We start from the raw sequence: 16,811 nt of genomic DNA on the forward strand, positions 1-16,811 counted from the left end.
GAGGGTATACAGATACTACTCCCATATGAAGCAGTAGTGGGGTTAGCATATGACCCCAGAGTCCTCCTGGACTGTTCATTCCCACTTAGTTCCATGATGGAATAAAAGAGATGGTATATATGTTGATATTATTTATTTTATAAAAATTAATTTTTATAAAATAAAATAAAAACGAAATAAATAAAAGAAATTGGAAATATTTTGAAATTGAAAATTGAATTTTTTTTTATATAAAATTTTCGAAAAATGTAGTTCAAAATTAGTTAGAAAGTATATATTTTTTTTTAATTTTGAATTTTATGATGAAAGAGAAAAATATGCAAAAGACACAAGATTTAAAATTTTTAGATCCAATGTTCCTTATTTTCGAAAATTTTGGAGGGAAAACACCAAGGAACACCAAACTTAAAAATTTTAAGATCCAAACACAAGAAAGACTCAAGAACACCTTGAAGATTCACAAGAACACCAAGAACAAAAGAAAGAACACCAAACTTAAAATTTTTAGAAAACCAAGACAATTTTTCGAAAATTATATTAAAATTAACAAGAAAACACCAAACTTAGAGTTTGGCACAAGATTAAATCAAGAAAAATTATTTTTGAGAAAGATTTTCAAAAGAACTGGTGCCCAATCATCAAGAATATAAACCAATACTCTAGCCAATTGGGAGTAAATGTAACACTTGTTCTGAATAGGTATATTCCTTTTGGAAAATTAATGCTTTAAAAAGAACACAAGTGAAACAAGAAAAGACACAAAACAAGAAAAACTCAAGATCAACAAGAAAGATAAACAAGAACAACTTGAAGATCAAGGAAAAACAAGAACATGCAATTCGAAAAAAAAATTAAGAGACAAGGAAAAGCATGCAATTGACACCAAACTTAGAACAAGACACTAGACTCACGAAAAATTTGACAATTAATTAAGAAAAATAATAAATTTTGAAAAGAAATTTTTGAAAAGAAACTATCCTATCAAGATTTAATGACTCTATAACAATAAAAATAAATTATTCCTAATCTAAGAAATAAAATAAACCTTTAGTTGTTCAAACTCAACAATCTCCGGCAACGGCGCCAAAAACTTGGTGCACGAATTTGTGATCTGCACAACTAACCAGCAAGTGCACTGGGTCGTCCAAGTAATACCTTACGTGAGTAAGGGTCGATCCCACGGAGATTATTGGTTTGAAGCAAGCTATGTTTATCTTATTATTCTTAGTCAGGATATTAATTAAAATTATCAGTTGGAATTATTAGATTGGAAAAATAAAAGAGAATAAAATCGTTACTTGTTGTGCATTAATGAGAAAGATGTTGGAGTTTTGGAGATGCTTTGTCCTCTGAATTTCTACTTTTCCTTGAAATCCTCTTCCCACACGCAAGGTCCCTTCCATGGCAAGCTCTATGTAGGGTGTCACCGTTGTCAATGGCTACTTCCCATTCTCTCAGTGAAAACGTTCCTATGCTCTGTCACAGCACGGCTAATCATCTGTCGGTTCTCAATCAGGTTGGAATAGAATCCATTGATTCTTTTGCGTCTGTCACTAACGCCCAGCCTTCAGGAGTTTGAAGCTCGTCACAGTCATTCAATCCCAGAATCCTACTCGGAATACCACAGACAAGGTTTAGACTTTCCGGATTCTCATGAATGCCGCCATCAATCCGGCTTATACCACGAAGATTCTGATTAAGGAATCTAAGAGATACTCATTCAATCTGATGTAGAACGGAGGTGGTTGTCAGGCACACGTTCATGGATTGAGGAAGGTGATGAGTGTCACGGATCATCACCTTCTCCATAATTAAGCGCGAATGAACATCTTAGATAAGAACAAGCGTGTTTGAATGGAAAACAAAGTAATTGTATTAATTCATCGAGACGCTGCAGAGCTCCTCACCCCCAACAATGGAGTTTAGAGACTCATGCCGTCAAAAAGTATGTAATTCAGATATGAAAATGTCATGAGGTACAAAATAAGTCTCTAAAAGTTGTTTAAATAGTAAACTAGTAACCTAGGTTTACAGAAAATGAGTAAACTAAGATAATTGGTGCATAAATCCACTTCTGGGGCCCACTTGGTGTGTGCTGGGGCTGAGACTAAAGCTATCCACGAACTGAGGCTTTTCTTGGAGTTGAACTCCAAGTTATAACGTGTTTTGGGCGTTCAACTCCGGATCATGACGTGTTTCTGGCGTTTAACTCCAGACAGCAGCATGTACTTGGCGTTCAACGCCAAGTTATGTCGTCTTTCTTCGCGCAAAGTATGGACTATTATATATTGCTGGAAAGCCCTGGATGTCTACTTTCCAACGCCGTTGAGAGCGCGCCAATTGGACTCCTGTAGCTCCAGAAAATCCATTTCGAGTGCAGGGAGGTCAGAATCCAACAGCATCAGCAGTCCTTTTTCAGCCTAACTCAGATTTTTGCTCAGCTCCCTCAATTTCAGCTAGAAAATACCTGAAATCACAGAAAAACATACAAACTCATAGTAAAGTCCAGAAATATAATTTTTGCCTAAAAACTAATAATATTTAACTAAAAACTAATTAAAACATGCTAAAATCTACATGAAATTACCCCCAAAAAGCGTATAAAATATCTGCTCATCACGTGACGGACGCCATGTGCAAAAAATTTCAGAAAACGTCCCCAACGATTTCTGGACCCTCTTTTGGCCCAAATCCAAGCCCAAAGAACACAGATTAGAGGCTATAAAGTGGGGTAATGCATCCATTCAAAGGGAGGATAGACACAACATTCATTATTCACAATTTTAGTTTTAGATGTAGTTTTTCTAGAGAGAGAGGCTCTCTCCTCTCTCTAGGTTTTAGGATTTAGGATTTCTATTAGTTTTAGGTTATTTCTTCACAATTCCAGGTTCAATGTTCCTTTACTTTGGTTTCTCTTCTATTTTTATTTATTTATTCTATTACTTTGATTTATGAATTCTCATGTTAGATTTGATATTTAATATAATTTGAGGTATTTTAGATTTATGATTGATTTCTTCTATTTATTATATAAATAATTTGAATTTTTCTCCTCCCTTTGCTCTGGTTGAGTAATTGGTGACACTTGAGTTACCAAACTCAGCTGATGATTGAAAATTGGAATTTGCTGATTGATTTGGATCCCTCTAAAGCTAGTCTTTCCATAGGAGTTGACTAGGACTTGAGGAATCAAATTGATTAGTATACTTGACTTTTCTTTATTTAGTAAGGGTTAACTAAGTGGGAGCAATAAACAATTCTCATCACACCTGATAAGGATAACTAGGATAGGATTTTCAGTTCTTATACCTTGCAATGGTTTTCATGATAATTAATTTACTTTATTGTTAATTTATTTCCTTTTTCCCTATTTCAAAAACCCAAAAATATACCTTTTCCATAACCAATAATAAATCATACTTCCCTGCAATTTCTTGAGAGACGACCCGAGGTTTAAATACTTCGATTATAAATTTTATTGGGTTTTGTTACTTATGACAACCAAACTTTTGTACGAAAGCATTCTTTGCTAGTGTAGAAACTATACTTACAACGCGATTATTTTTATGAAATTCTTTACCGGCAGAAATCCGTTCGTCAATCATATTTAATTGGTTCAAAGATTATTGTTTAGACTGATCACTCTGCTCTTAAGTACCTTTTAACTAAGCAGGATTCTAAACCAAGATTGATTAGGAGGGTGCTTCTCCTACAAGAGTTTGACATCAAAATCAAAGATAGGAAGGGTTTCGAGAATCAAGTAACAGACCACCTTTCTCAGATTGAACCTGTAAAATATCAAGAACCTCCACTTTCCCTCCATGAAGAGTTCCCTGATAAGCATCTATTTGTGATTCACAAGACACCCTAGTTTGCGGACATGGCCAATTACAAGGCTGGAAGGATAATACTAAAGGAACTTATTAGGCAACAAATCAAAAAGCTATATCATGATGCACGAATTTCCTTTGGGATGATCCATACTTATTCAAGAGATGTTTAGATGGAATAGTCTGGAATTGTTTCAAAGGAAGAGGACACAGATTCTCAAGTATTTTAGTGGATAAAGAACAACAACTAAGGTCATTATTGTGGATTTTACTGGCCCATACTATTCAAGAATGCAAGAGAGTTTGTGAAAAATTGTGACTCTTATCAGAGAGCCGAAAACTTGCCTAAGAAGAATGAATTGCCCTTGAACCCAATTTTGGAGGTAGAATTGTTTGATGTTTGTGGTATAGATTTCATGGGACCCTTCCCTTCTTCCTACTCCAACAATTACATTTTGGTGCCTGTTGACTATGTGTCTAAGTCGGTAGAAGTCACACCATTTGCTAACAATGATGCAAAGGTAGTGATCAACTTCCTCAAGAAGTACATCTTTAGTAGGCTTGGTGTTTCTCAGACCTTGATCAGTAATGGCGGTACCCTCTTTTGTAATAAACAGTTAAATACAATTCTCTTGGGGTATGGTGTTAAGCATAAAGTGGCCACCTCTTATTATTCTCAAACAAGTGGCCAAGTAGAGGTCTCTAATAGAGAACTCAAAAGAATTCTTGAGAAGACTGTGGGAGTCTCAAGAAAAGATTGGGCTAAGAAGATTGATGATGCTCTCTGGGCTTACCGCACAACTTTTATGTGGGATGTAGGATCACAGCCATGGCACGCCAAAACCAAACAGAGAAAAAAATATTGATATACCAAAGGCAACATGGGACATGAAAGCATTCACTTGTTATGTGAACTATCATGTGTTCGTATGATGCACTCGTACGCACAAAAAAAAGAGTTTTTAGGTGTCATGTGTACACATCTATCATGCGTACACATAATTGTACTTTCAAATGGGATGTGAGATTTCCTAAGTGCAATGGCTGGAGCAAAACAGAGGCCACAATTGAAAGAAATCAAGGACACGTTCAACGTGGAACTCTTCACGTGCAACGTGTATAAGATAGAGAGCAAAGTGAATCAAGTATGGGTTGCACGTGCAACGTGGATCATTCACGTGCAACATGAGTTTATGAAAACTCTCTAGGGATTTCAAAGTAAGCCAATAAATCTTCAACTCTTTAGCACGTGAGTGGTTAATCAAAGGTCCACCAATCATAGCATTAATTGAGGATTTTCAAAGAGAAGAGGGGAGATCTTTGCTGAGTGAAAAACAATTATGAAAAAGATTTGATTTTATATGAATTTTGATTCTATTTTAGGTTTGAATTGTTTAAGTTTGTTTAAGGTTAGTATTTAAAGAGAGAAGTCACTCACGGCCTCTCTTCTTCGGCACTTTTTATTCTTCGTATTATTAAGTTTTCTCTGAAGACATGAGCAACTAATCTCCTTGGTTAAGGTTAGGAGCTCTGTTGATTCCTATGGACTAATACTCTAGCTTTTCTACCTTTGATTAATGCATTGATATATTTTTAAGAAAAAGATTTTTGTTCTTCATCCAAAAGGGTTTGAATATGTTACGAAACACTCCTTCTCTAACTTGAATTCTTTTAACTTCTTGAAAAATTTGATTAATTGAATTAAGCTTGAAAACCGATTCTCACGGATCTTATGTTTTGAGACTAAACTTGATAAGTGACATCGAATCAACTAGGAGAGATTCTTAGGAGTTACGTGGCTCATAAATCAGTGAATGTGCTTAACTCTTTTCTTAAAGAATTGACTAAGGGATTAGCAATTAATTAGCCTAAAGAGAAATTAAATCACCAAGGGTTTGGGGTTTGATTATTGATGATTTCCATGGATGTATCTTTGCATGGTAAAGTTTGAAAGTGAAAAGTATTTGATTTTGAAGTTTCAACATCTCTTAAACCTCACTCTTTTGATCATATTATCTTTCAACACTTATTGTTATCCTTCTTTTAATTCATTGTTATTGTTAAAGTTTTCTAAAACCCTATTTTTTATTGTCTGACTAGAATAATCGATTGACTATTGTTTGCTGAATCCGTTAATCCTTGTGGGATCGACACTCACTCACCATGAGTTTATTACTTGATACGACATGATATACTTGCTGGTAGTTTGTGTTTTAAAATTCCACATCAATTGATTGGTAGTTTGTTAACCACGATAAATCCCCAGCAATAGTGCCAAAAACTTGATGTGGATTTTGCAACCACAAACTACCAGCCAGTGCACCGGATCGTGTCAAGTAATAAACTCACAGTGAGTGAGTGTCGATGAGAATTAAAGGATTAAGCAAATAATAGTCAATCGATTATTCTAGTCAGACAATCAAAATTTAAGGTTTTTACAAAGCTTTGACATAAACAATAATGTAAACAAAGGCAAAGAGTAAGTGTTGAAAGATAATATGATTAAAAGAGTTAAGGTTTTCGAGATGTTGAATCTTCCAAATCAATAATTTTCACTTTTCACCTTTATTATGCAAATATACATCCATGGCAAATCATTGATAATCGAACCCCAATCCCTTAGTAATTCAATTTCTCTTTCACCTAATTAATCGCTAATTTCTTAGTCAATTATGTCAAAAAAGAGTTGAAGAACATTCTCTGATTTATACGCCACACAATTCATAAGAATCTTCCCTAGCTGATTCGATTTCACTTATCAAGTCTAGTTTCAAAACTTATGAGTTGTGAGAATAAGTTTTCAAGCTTAATTCAATTAATCAAATTTTTCAAGAAGTTAAAAGAATTCAAGTCAGAAGAAAATTGTTTCCCAACACATTCAAATCTTTTGGATGAAGACCGAAAACTTTTTCTAAAGAAAATATCAATACATTAATCAAAGGAAGAAAAGCTAGAATATTAGTCCATAGTAATCAACAGAGCTCCTAACCTTAACCAAGAAGATTAGTTGCTCATGTCTTCAGAGAAAACCTTAAAATTATGAAAATTAAAATATATCAAAGAAAAAGAGACCGTGAGTGACTTCTCTCCTTAAATACTAACCCTAAACAAATTTCAAATTCAAACTCAAAACAGGATCAAATTCAAAGCAAAATCAAATACTCTTCATAAATATTTTCCTCTAACAAAGCTCTCCCTCTTTTCTTTTTGAAAATCCTCAATTAATGTTGTGATTGGTAAGCCAAAGTTGAGCCTTTGATTAACCACACAAGTGATGAAGAATTGAAGATTTAGTGGCTTAGTTTGATGCCCCTTGAGAGTGTCCCATAATGACGCATCGCACGTGAAGGATCCACGTACAACGTTAAGCCCATTCTTGATTCAATTTGCTCTCTGTCTCTTCCATGTTGGACGTGGAAAGTCCTATGTTGAACGTGGCCTTGATTTCCTCATATTTTAGCTTCTGTTTGCTCCCAGGTGTTGCACGTCAAAAATCCCACATCCCACGTGAACTAGGTGTTGTGCGTATGCATGATACCTTTTTGGACCTCTTGCTGTGCGTATGCATAAATCATGCGTATGCGTGATAGCCCACGTACCACGTGAAGGTCTTCACGTCCCACGTTGGCCTTGGACTACCAAATTTTTGCTCTCTGTTTGGTTTAGGCATGGCATGTCTGCAATCCTACGTCCTACGTGAAAGTGTAGTCATACGTACGAATGATAGATCCGTACGCATGATAGGCCGATTGTCCATTTTTGTGCATATGCATGCTAGATGCATATGCATAGATCCTTTTTGTCCCCAACGTGGTACACCATGTTTCCCACGTTGCATGGCCATTGTCTTATACTTCTAGAGAGCTTTTTATTTAGTCCAGAGAGCTTTCTGTTTGCTCCATTTTCATATGCTTCTTGTGTTTGATGTCTCCTAGCCTCTGTTTCCTCTTTGTTCCTTGCAAATGTCCTTCTAAATTCTCCTATAATCAATGAATTCAACTAATTTAAAGTAATGCTCATTTAATCATAAAATTATTGTTTATCCAATAGGAATTTTTAGCTAATTAAATAAAATTATGAAGGAAAAACACTAAAGATGCGAATGCATCACAACAGCAAACTTAATACTTTGCTTGTTCTAAGCAAAAGAAAATAGATAAAAAAATAATTGCATTAGATGGAGTGAGATTAAATCCTTCCTGAACTTTGTGCCTTTCTAAGAAGTAGGGTTTAGCAATGGTGCACAAAATTGTGATCTCAATGGCACCAACAACTTGGTACGCACAATTGTAATCTCAACTCTTTTTCACAACTTTGCACAACTAACCAGCAAGTGCACTGGGTCATGCAAGTAATAAACCTTACGTGAGTAAGGGTCGATCCCATGGAGATTGTCAGCTTGAAGAAAGCAATGGTCATCTTGTAAATCTCAGTCAGGCGGAATCAAATGGTTATGGAGTTTTGATAATTAAAAGATAAATAAACATAAAATAAAGATAGAGATACTTATGTAATTCATTGGTGGGAATTTTAGATAAGCGTATGGAGATGCGTTATTCCTTCTTGAATCTCTGCTTTCCTACTGTCTTCATTCAATCATTCATACTCCTTTCTATGGCAAGCTGTATGTAGGTGGATCACTGTCGTTAATAGCTACCATCCATCCTCTCAGTGAAAAAGGTCCGGCTACGGGTTACGTAGGGCTAATCATCTGTCGATTCTCGATCGTGTCGGAATAAGATCCAATGATCCTTTTGCGCACTATCACTGCGCCCAGCACTCGCGAGTTTGAAGCTCGTCACAGTCATCCCATCCCAGATCCTACTCGGAATACCACAGACAAGGTTTAGACTTTCTGGATCTCAAGAATGCTGCCAATTGATTCTAGCTTATACCACGAAGACTCTGATCTCACGGAATAGAAGGCTCTGTAGTCAGGAGAGGCAACCATGCATCGTGGACCAAGAGGCCAAGAGATACACACTCAAGCTATAGCATGTAGAACGGAAGTGGTTGTCAGACACACGTTCATAAGGGAGAATGATGATGAGTGTCATGGATCATCACATTCATCAGGTTGAAGTGCGAGTGAATATCTTAGAATAAGAATAAGCTTGAATTGAATAGAAAACAGTAGTAATTGCATTAATACTCGAGGAACAGCAGAGCTCCACACCTTAATCTATGGTGTGTAGAAACTCCACCGTTGAAAATACATAAGTGATGATGGTGTTCATTGACTTCGGACCCAGAGGGGGAACCAGAATAACCAAGACCTAGGTCTAAGGACTAAACGTCCAAAGATCCGCCTCCAGTACAATAGTAAAAATTTTTATTTATACTAAACTAGTTAGTAGGGTTACAGAAATAAGTAAATGATGCAGAAATCCACTTCCGGGGCCCACTTGGTGTGTGCTTGGGCTGAGCATTGAAGCTTTCATGTGTAGAGACTTTTCTTAGAGTTAAACGCAGCTTTTATGCCAGTTTGGGCGTTTAACTCCAGCTTGTATCCTGTTTCTGGCGTTTAACGCCAGAATATGGTAGGAAATTGGCGTTTGAACGCCAGTTTGCATCATCAAAAATTGGGCAAAGTATGGACTATTATATATTTCTAGAAAGCCCAGAATGTCTACTTTTCAACGCAATTAAAAGCGCACCATTTGGCTTTCTGTAGCTCCAAAAAATCTATTTCGAGTGTAGGGAGGTCAGAATCCAACAGCATCAGCAGTAGGGGTGTAAATTACCGAACCGGACCAAAAATTACCGCAGAACCGAACCGAATTTTACAACAACCGATCAGAAAACCGAAAAAACCGGTTTTTTTGGTTTTTTTCGAATTAAACCGATCGGTTCGGTTCGGTTTTTGGTTGACTCGGCAGAAACCAAACCGAACCGGACCGAACCGAAAAATGAGGGTTCAATGGTGTGTTTTTACTAAGTTTCCCTTTAACTTAGGTATAAAAGGGCAACTTCACACACAACCCTAGCCTTCTTCCTCTCTTTTACGCGAACGAACAATCCGGAGCCCTAGCTTTCTTCCTCTGTTCTTCTCTTCCACGGTTCCACACTTCCACCTTCGATTCCACCATGCTCGAGAGAAGGAGACCCTGAATGAGAACCCTAGCTTCTCTTCCTCTCTTCTTCTCTTCAGTCATCGCCGTCGCAGGGTCGCCGTCGCTGCCTCACTGGGTCGCCGTCGCCGAGGAGCAATCCATTCACCGAGAAGCAGTCCTGTCACCGAGCAGCAGTCCAGTCGCCAAGCAAGACTCCAGTGGCCGTCGCAGTCCAACTCGAGCGCCGAGCAGTACTCCTGTCACCAAGCCATCTCCTGCAGAAAGCAACTCCACAATGTCTTCTTCGGAGGTTAGAAATTCTGAACAATTATTTTTAGAGATTCTGTTTAGTGATATTGTGCTTGATTTAACCTAAACAATTATTTTTACAAATTCTGTTTGTGGTTATGATTTTTAGAAATTCTGTTTGTGCCTTCGGGTTATGTTTTTTAGAAATTCTGTAGCTAGAAATTCTGTTTGTATTGGCTGCATTAAGAACTCACAGGATAATGCATCACTTTATTTTTTTATTTTAATTTTTTTCCTGGATGAAAAACAGAGATATTCATTGAATACATTGCTTGAGAATAATATGAAGTTTGATGTTTAATTTTTGAAGTAGATTCTAAACCCATGTGATCTCTGCTTCACCAGCTGTCAAGCTTTAGAATTCAGCTTTAGTGGACTATGCATGAACTGGCTAAAAGTGGACTATGCATGAACTGGCTAACTTTCGTTACTATTAAACTTCTCTGATCCAGTGGCAGTTGATAGTAATTTTAGGGATGAAATCATTGAGATAGGCATTGGACTAGCTTCACTCATTCCCAATTTTGATAGAAGGTCTATTATATATTTTGTTTGGGACAAACTGCATAGAATCTGTTCTATGAACTTCAATTCCAAGAAAATATGATAATGAACCAAGATCCTTTAATGTGAAGATTTTGTGCAATGGCTGAATCATTAGAGTAATTTGTGTAGAGTAATTTTCTGTAATAATAATGTCATATACATAACAAGGTATATATAAAATAGAATTGGCTGGATAATGCATCGCTTTATTTATTTATTTTAATTTTTTTCCTGGATGAGAAATAGAGATATTCATTAAATACATTGCTTGTGAAATAATAACTTGCCTTCTAATGATGCTTGTTTTGGTGGACTGTTAAAGCTGTTAATGAATTTAAATTCTGTTGATTATATGGCAGTTGGTGAGTATTAAATGATGCTTATTTTGGTGGACTGTTAGATTTGTTAATGATGCTTGTTTTGGTGGACTGTTAGAGCTGTTAATGATGCTTGTTTTGGTGGTCTGTTAGAGCTGTTAATGAATTTAAATTCTGTTGATTATATGGCAGTTGGTGAGTATTAAATGATGCTTGTTTTGGTGGACTGTTAGAGCTGTTAATGATGCTTGTTTTGGTGGTCTGTTAGAGCTGTTAATGAATTTAAATTCTGTTGATTATATGGCAGTTGGTGAGTATTAAATGATGCTTGTTTTGGTGGACTGTTAGAGCTGTTAATTTTTCATAAGATGCTTATGAGCTGTTGTGCTTCAGAATCAGCTTTTAGCACTGGTGGAAGAGTGCTTAACAACTATAGGAGTTCTTTAACTCCAAAGACAGTTGAGGCATTGATATGCACACAAAATTGGCTTCGTGCTTCTCCAATGACAACTGATTTTGAGGAGCTTATTGAAAAGTTTGAGAAACTTGAATTAGGTATGCAAAAAAGAAATTTGTAGTTCCTTTCATGGTTTATGTTTATAATCTATAATCTATATTATATTTATAATCTATATTGATTTTCTTGTTTTATTTTTGTAGAAATTGCACCAACCGGAGAAGATGAGGATGAGTCTGGTGTGGATTCAGATTAAGCATGCTGGTTGATTGGCTGTTTGGTTTTTATTTGTTTTAAAGTGACTGTTGTGGTTTAAAGTGTGTTTATTTTTGTTGTTTTGCTAGACATTTTTAATTGCCTTTGTTTTATATTTAATTAAGTTGAATTTGTAGTGGATTTGGATGTGATATACTCTTGTTATTCTGGTTTATTGAAGGTTTTAAACTTTATTTTATGATATTTTAAATTCTATTTATTAGGTATAAAAAAACTGAAAAAACCGACCGAACCAAACCGCTGTTGGTTCGGTTCGGTTCGGTTCGGTTGTCCAGAAAGCAACCAACCGAATGGTTGATATCAGCATTCAACCGATCAGGTCAGTTCGGTTAGTTTTCGGTCCAAAACCGAACCAAATCGAACCGATTACACCCCTAATCAGCAGTCCTTTTTCAGCCTCTGAATCAGATTTTTGCTCAGGTCCCTCAATTTAAGCCAGAAAATATCTGAAATCACAGAAAAACACACAAACTCATAGTAAAGTCCACAAAAGTAAATTTTGCTTAAAAACTAATAAAAATATACTAAAAAGTAGCTAGATCCTACTAAAAACTATCTAAAAACAATGCCAAAAAGCATATAAATTTTTCGCTCATCAAGCAACCTAAATGATCATCCTGAATTCTCTCTATCCTTAATGAGTCTTGCGTTCATAGGAATGGAGGATCCCTAAGAGTTAAGGCTCAGATAATATTATGAGACCCTTCTTTTAAGCTTTGTGTTGATCCTTGAATCCTTGTTATGTACCAGAGAGCTTTTCGGGTTAATAACTCTGAATGCTTCGTTTTCAAGGCAACTCTTGATTATGGGTGTTCGATCGGTAATCCCAGGCCAGTTGGCTCAAGTTACTGGGTGATAAAGAACCCCTCAGATCTAATTACACGAGCCACTCCTTGATATGTTGCACCATAAGCATATAGTTAAAGATTTTAAACTCCCATCCATCGATTTTCAGAGCCTCTTTGGACTTCTAAGTGTTTTGTCTCAACGAAACTCTTGATGATGAATTTCCGATCGGTAATCCCGGACTAGTTAGTTCGAGTTACTGGGAGATAAAGCACCCTTTGGATCTAGTTGTCCGAGCCCTGTTCTTGGACAATCACACCACAGACACATAACTAGGCTCTTTAATCATTGATGCGCAGAGCTTTGCAACCATTGATCTTTATCTTGATTTTCTCTCTTTGTTATGTTTCTTTGTTATTTCTTTTCTCTCTTTCTTTTTCTTTTTCTTTTTTACTTCAAGTTCAAGGGTCTTTTCTTTTGGATGCGGATGCGGATGGAGAATTTGGATGGAATGAAATGTATGAATTTTATTGGGATAGAAAGTAACCGCATAAATTCTATCTAGCATTCATTTAAATATTTTATGAATTATGATTTATGAGATATTGTGCAAACTTTGAGGACTTGGTATATAGATCGTCGTAGATTCCCATGTAAGTCGACAATGTTACACATTTATGGTTAGGGTGTGTTTGGAACACTTTTAGAATAGAATTCTCACAAGAAAGAATTCTTCTCTTTGGTTTGAAATACAATAAAAGTATAATTTTCAATTCTCAAGAGAATTCTAATTCTCACATCAATGTTCAAACTAACTCAAACTAAAAAAAAATCTAATTTGAAATTCCATCATTACTAAAGATTGAAATGTCAAAATTGTCCCTAATAAATAAATAAAAAAAGACAAATAAAGAAACCACAAGAATAAAATAGTAAAAAATACATAATTCATTTCATTGGTGTGTTAGGCTGACCTGATAACCAACTACACCACGACACCGCCTATTGTAAAGGAATTTACTAAGTTTTTATAAATGATTTAAGTTAAATATCTTGGGGAAGTGATTACCTCAGAAACCAGAATTAGGCCGTAAACTTGCATCCAACCATTCAAACAAGACTTACATAGATTGCAGCTGCAAGTACTGCTTGCAGCAATAGACTAACCCAACTTCACAAACTTGCTGATTTAATTTAATCTAATTCTATTTGGTAGTTAATTTCTTGATGACCTATTCCTATTACATACATGACAAATGTTTGATGAAAATTTGTCCCTTTTTGTTTTTTGTATAAGCAAAATTGACCCTTAGTTACACAATTACTAATTTACTATTCATTATTTACCCATAATGTACCACTTGCCTACATCTTGTTTTGTAGTGTGCTAGAAAGACACAAATTAAACTGATTATTTATACGAAACAACTTGAGCAAAAACAAGACATGATAAAACACGCAGTGGAACACAATAACAAAAAAAAAAAAACTGGTAACTTAAAAGCTCCATGATATTGGAAAACGAAAATACTATGCTAACTCGATCAATGTAAGTACCTTAAATTAGAGATATTAGTTCGTACAGATATATAACCTACGAATAGAATTAACATACCACTACTATTTGGTAATGCATCATTGCATCCGATTAAGATATACAGCTATACAAAGCAGATGAAATTCAACATCAGGACACGGGCAATGTCCAAGTTCATAAAGGAACATTGTACATTCTATTTTGTCTTAAACAAACACCATTTAAAGATCTAGTGCCAGCAAACTCCATTGTATCTCTATTTTCTGCTTTTTTATCAACCCTGCATACATAGTTGAGAGCAACAAGAAGATCAGTAATGGCAGCTTCAGTCTTTGCCTGATTAGCAAAGTGTAGAGTCTGGACAAGAAAGACATTCGCATTCAAAGTTGTATCCTCCTTCTCGAAATTTCTCTCAGAATGCCACCTTATCATGTTATGTGCAAGTGGAGCCAACCACTCCAATATTTGTTCAAGAACCACACTCCGTTCTGCTGCAAGGTTGGCATCATAGAACGAGGAAGGCCTGTTTTTCGCATCACGCTTAAGCTTAGCTCTCAGAAGGGTTCTTATGGTAGTCGGTAGCATACTGTACAGATCATCCCTTGTTTCGTGATCAATTGGATGGGGTGATGACGTTGCCCTCTCAATCAATACAATCAGATTTGCGTAATGTAGGGCCAAAGCTGCATCACCAAGCATAAATGGAGCAGGCTTTAACCGGTTGTTCATCAATATCTTCGAATATATTCTAATCCTGTTAGAGAGTGGGGATTTTTCCACTGTTTTCATTTTATCAATATTTTTCATATGAAAACCTGTCAACCTCATGGAACCGCCATTCTTTACCAAACAGCTTTGTATGACAAGAGAATTGTTTGCAACAGACATGCAACCACTGATGGCCCCAATATGTACTAACTGCTTGCTTTCTGGATGTAGGTCTTTTCCACACAAAGCTGGTGGATTGAGAGTCTGATGCTGCTTCTTTTTTCGTCTGTTCTTGTCAGCTATGAAGCCCGAGTTTGATGCAGGCCTCCTAACAATGTCTTCGGAATTCAACCCATAGAGATCATTCTCTGAAGGATGGACAGAAGTATGCATAAGAGCAGAAAAGGAGTGACTACGCAGAAAATTGTTGGTGTTTCCATTGGGAGAATCATTTTGTTGTGGAATAGTTGGTAGCTGATGCTTCCCAAAAATAAGTATGATCCTCTCCAATATTGTAAACAGAGATCTTGCCAACAACCGAACAACATAATCATAACTCCTATTCCACAGAGACATGTCTTTCAGATTTCTCACTTCTTGGCGCTGCAACACAACCTTCTTCTGAAACTCGAGCAATTTCGCTCTGTGCAGTTCAGGATTCGCCTGCATCCTCCTGAAAGTTTGTTCAAGCTCTGCCTGTACCTCAAGCTCTTGGGAATACAGCATCATGGCGGCAACAAATTTTTCCATTTTCTTCACCTTCCTCTCCATCTTTTTCCATTTATATTCCCACCCAGACCAATGGATATAATTTTGAGCTGGGTTAGAAACAAAATGTTCAAATCGATGATACACAGGATCCACACATCTCTTACCCAACCTGGCCACAGACCGGGAAAGCGATCTGAAGTTATCAAGTACCTCATTCAACAAAAGTTCCATTAGGAAATCATCGTCATCAGACACCAGCATTTTCACCCCAACAGAGTTCATTATCCCTTCCCTTATTCTCGTCAACTCCCCATCACTCAAAGACTGCCATAGATTAACCACCTTCAACATCAAACCCGCAACTTCGGACCCCAAAATTCCAACCACTGCCTTGTCCTCTGATGCACTCTTGCGGGAGGCTGGCCAGAAAGCACTGAGCCATGATCCATTCACCTTTTCACCCCCCATTGATATCACAGCTAGTCCAAAGAATCAAGTAATCTAATCATATAACCCTGACAGATTTACCCCACCACCCTGTATGCCATCAAATCCACAAACACAAAATCAGATAGTCAAAGCCCTTAAATTCTATTTATGTATATTATATATATATTTTTTTTGTTGGGGAGGGGGAGGGGGGGAGGAAACCCTAGGCCACAACTATTGCTTTGAACATGAATAAGCCAAAAAAGACACGGTCTACATAGATTAAATTAAAGTCAATCATGTCAAGACTTGCAAAGCTCAAGACACGCTTTATTTCAAAATTGAATTTTTCTTGCCCCTTTTTAGTTTTTGTCTGGTTGAGTTGTCATTGGGCAAGTTTTTGAATTAAGCAAGTAAAGTATGTAGTAGAAATAGTGAAATACTAAAACTAAAGCATGAAACACAAAAGAAGAAAGAAAAGATGATACTGAGAGAGATCAAAGGAAAAGAAAGAAGGGGCATACCCTGGTCTGCACAAATCTGGAGCAGCATTGAGCTAAGGGAGGGAGAAGAATTGAAGTTTGGAGAGAGAGAGAGAGAGAGAGAGAGAATTCGATCAAAACGAGGAGGAATAAGGGACGTTGAGAACGTGGGATGGTATGTTGACAGTTCAGGACTTCAGGTTGTTGATACTTGATAGTGCGTTTGCTAATTAGTAATTAGCGATTGCATCTTCTTCTTCATCATAACACTGTCTGCGACTGTGAGATGCCATTGCTATTTGTGTTTTACTTTTGGTTTTAGGTGGCCCCTTTCGCACTTCTGCTTTTGGAATTTGGCAATTTGCGTCCA

General features: G+C 36.5%; 1 protein-coding gene across 1 annotated transcript; it reads right to left on the reverse strand.

The window, feature by feature from the left end:
* Positions 1–14,092: 14,092 nt before the first annotated feature.
* On the reverse strand, positions 14,093–16,811 carry LOC130936622 (protein PSK SIMULATOR 1-like). Its single transcript, XM_057866717.1, has 2 exons — positions 16,484–16,811; positions 14,093–16,067 (listed from the first exon to the last, which is right to left on the reverse strand). Exon 2 carries the CDS (start codon positions 15,996–15,998, stop codon positions 14,286–14,288), a length of 1,713 nt encoding a protein of 570 aa, XP_057722700.1. The 5' UTR covers positions 15,999–16,067; positions 16,484–16,811; the 3' UTR covers positions 14,093–14,285.

This window comes from Arachis stenosperma, chromosome 6, assembly GCF_014773155.1.
Source record: "Arachis stenosperma cultivar V10309 chromosome 6, arast.V10309.gnm1.PFL2, whole genome shotgun sequence".
Lineage (NCBI taxonomy): Eukaryota > Viridiplantae > Streptophyta > Magnoliopsida > Fabales > Fabaceae > Arachis > Arachis stenosperma.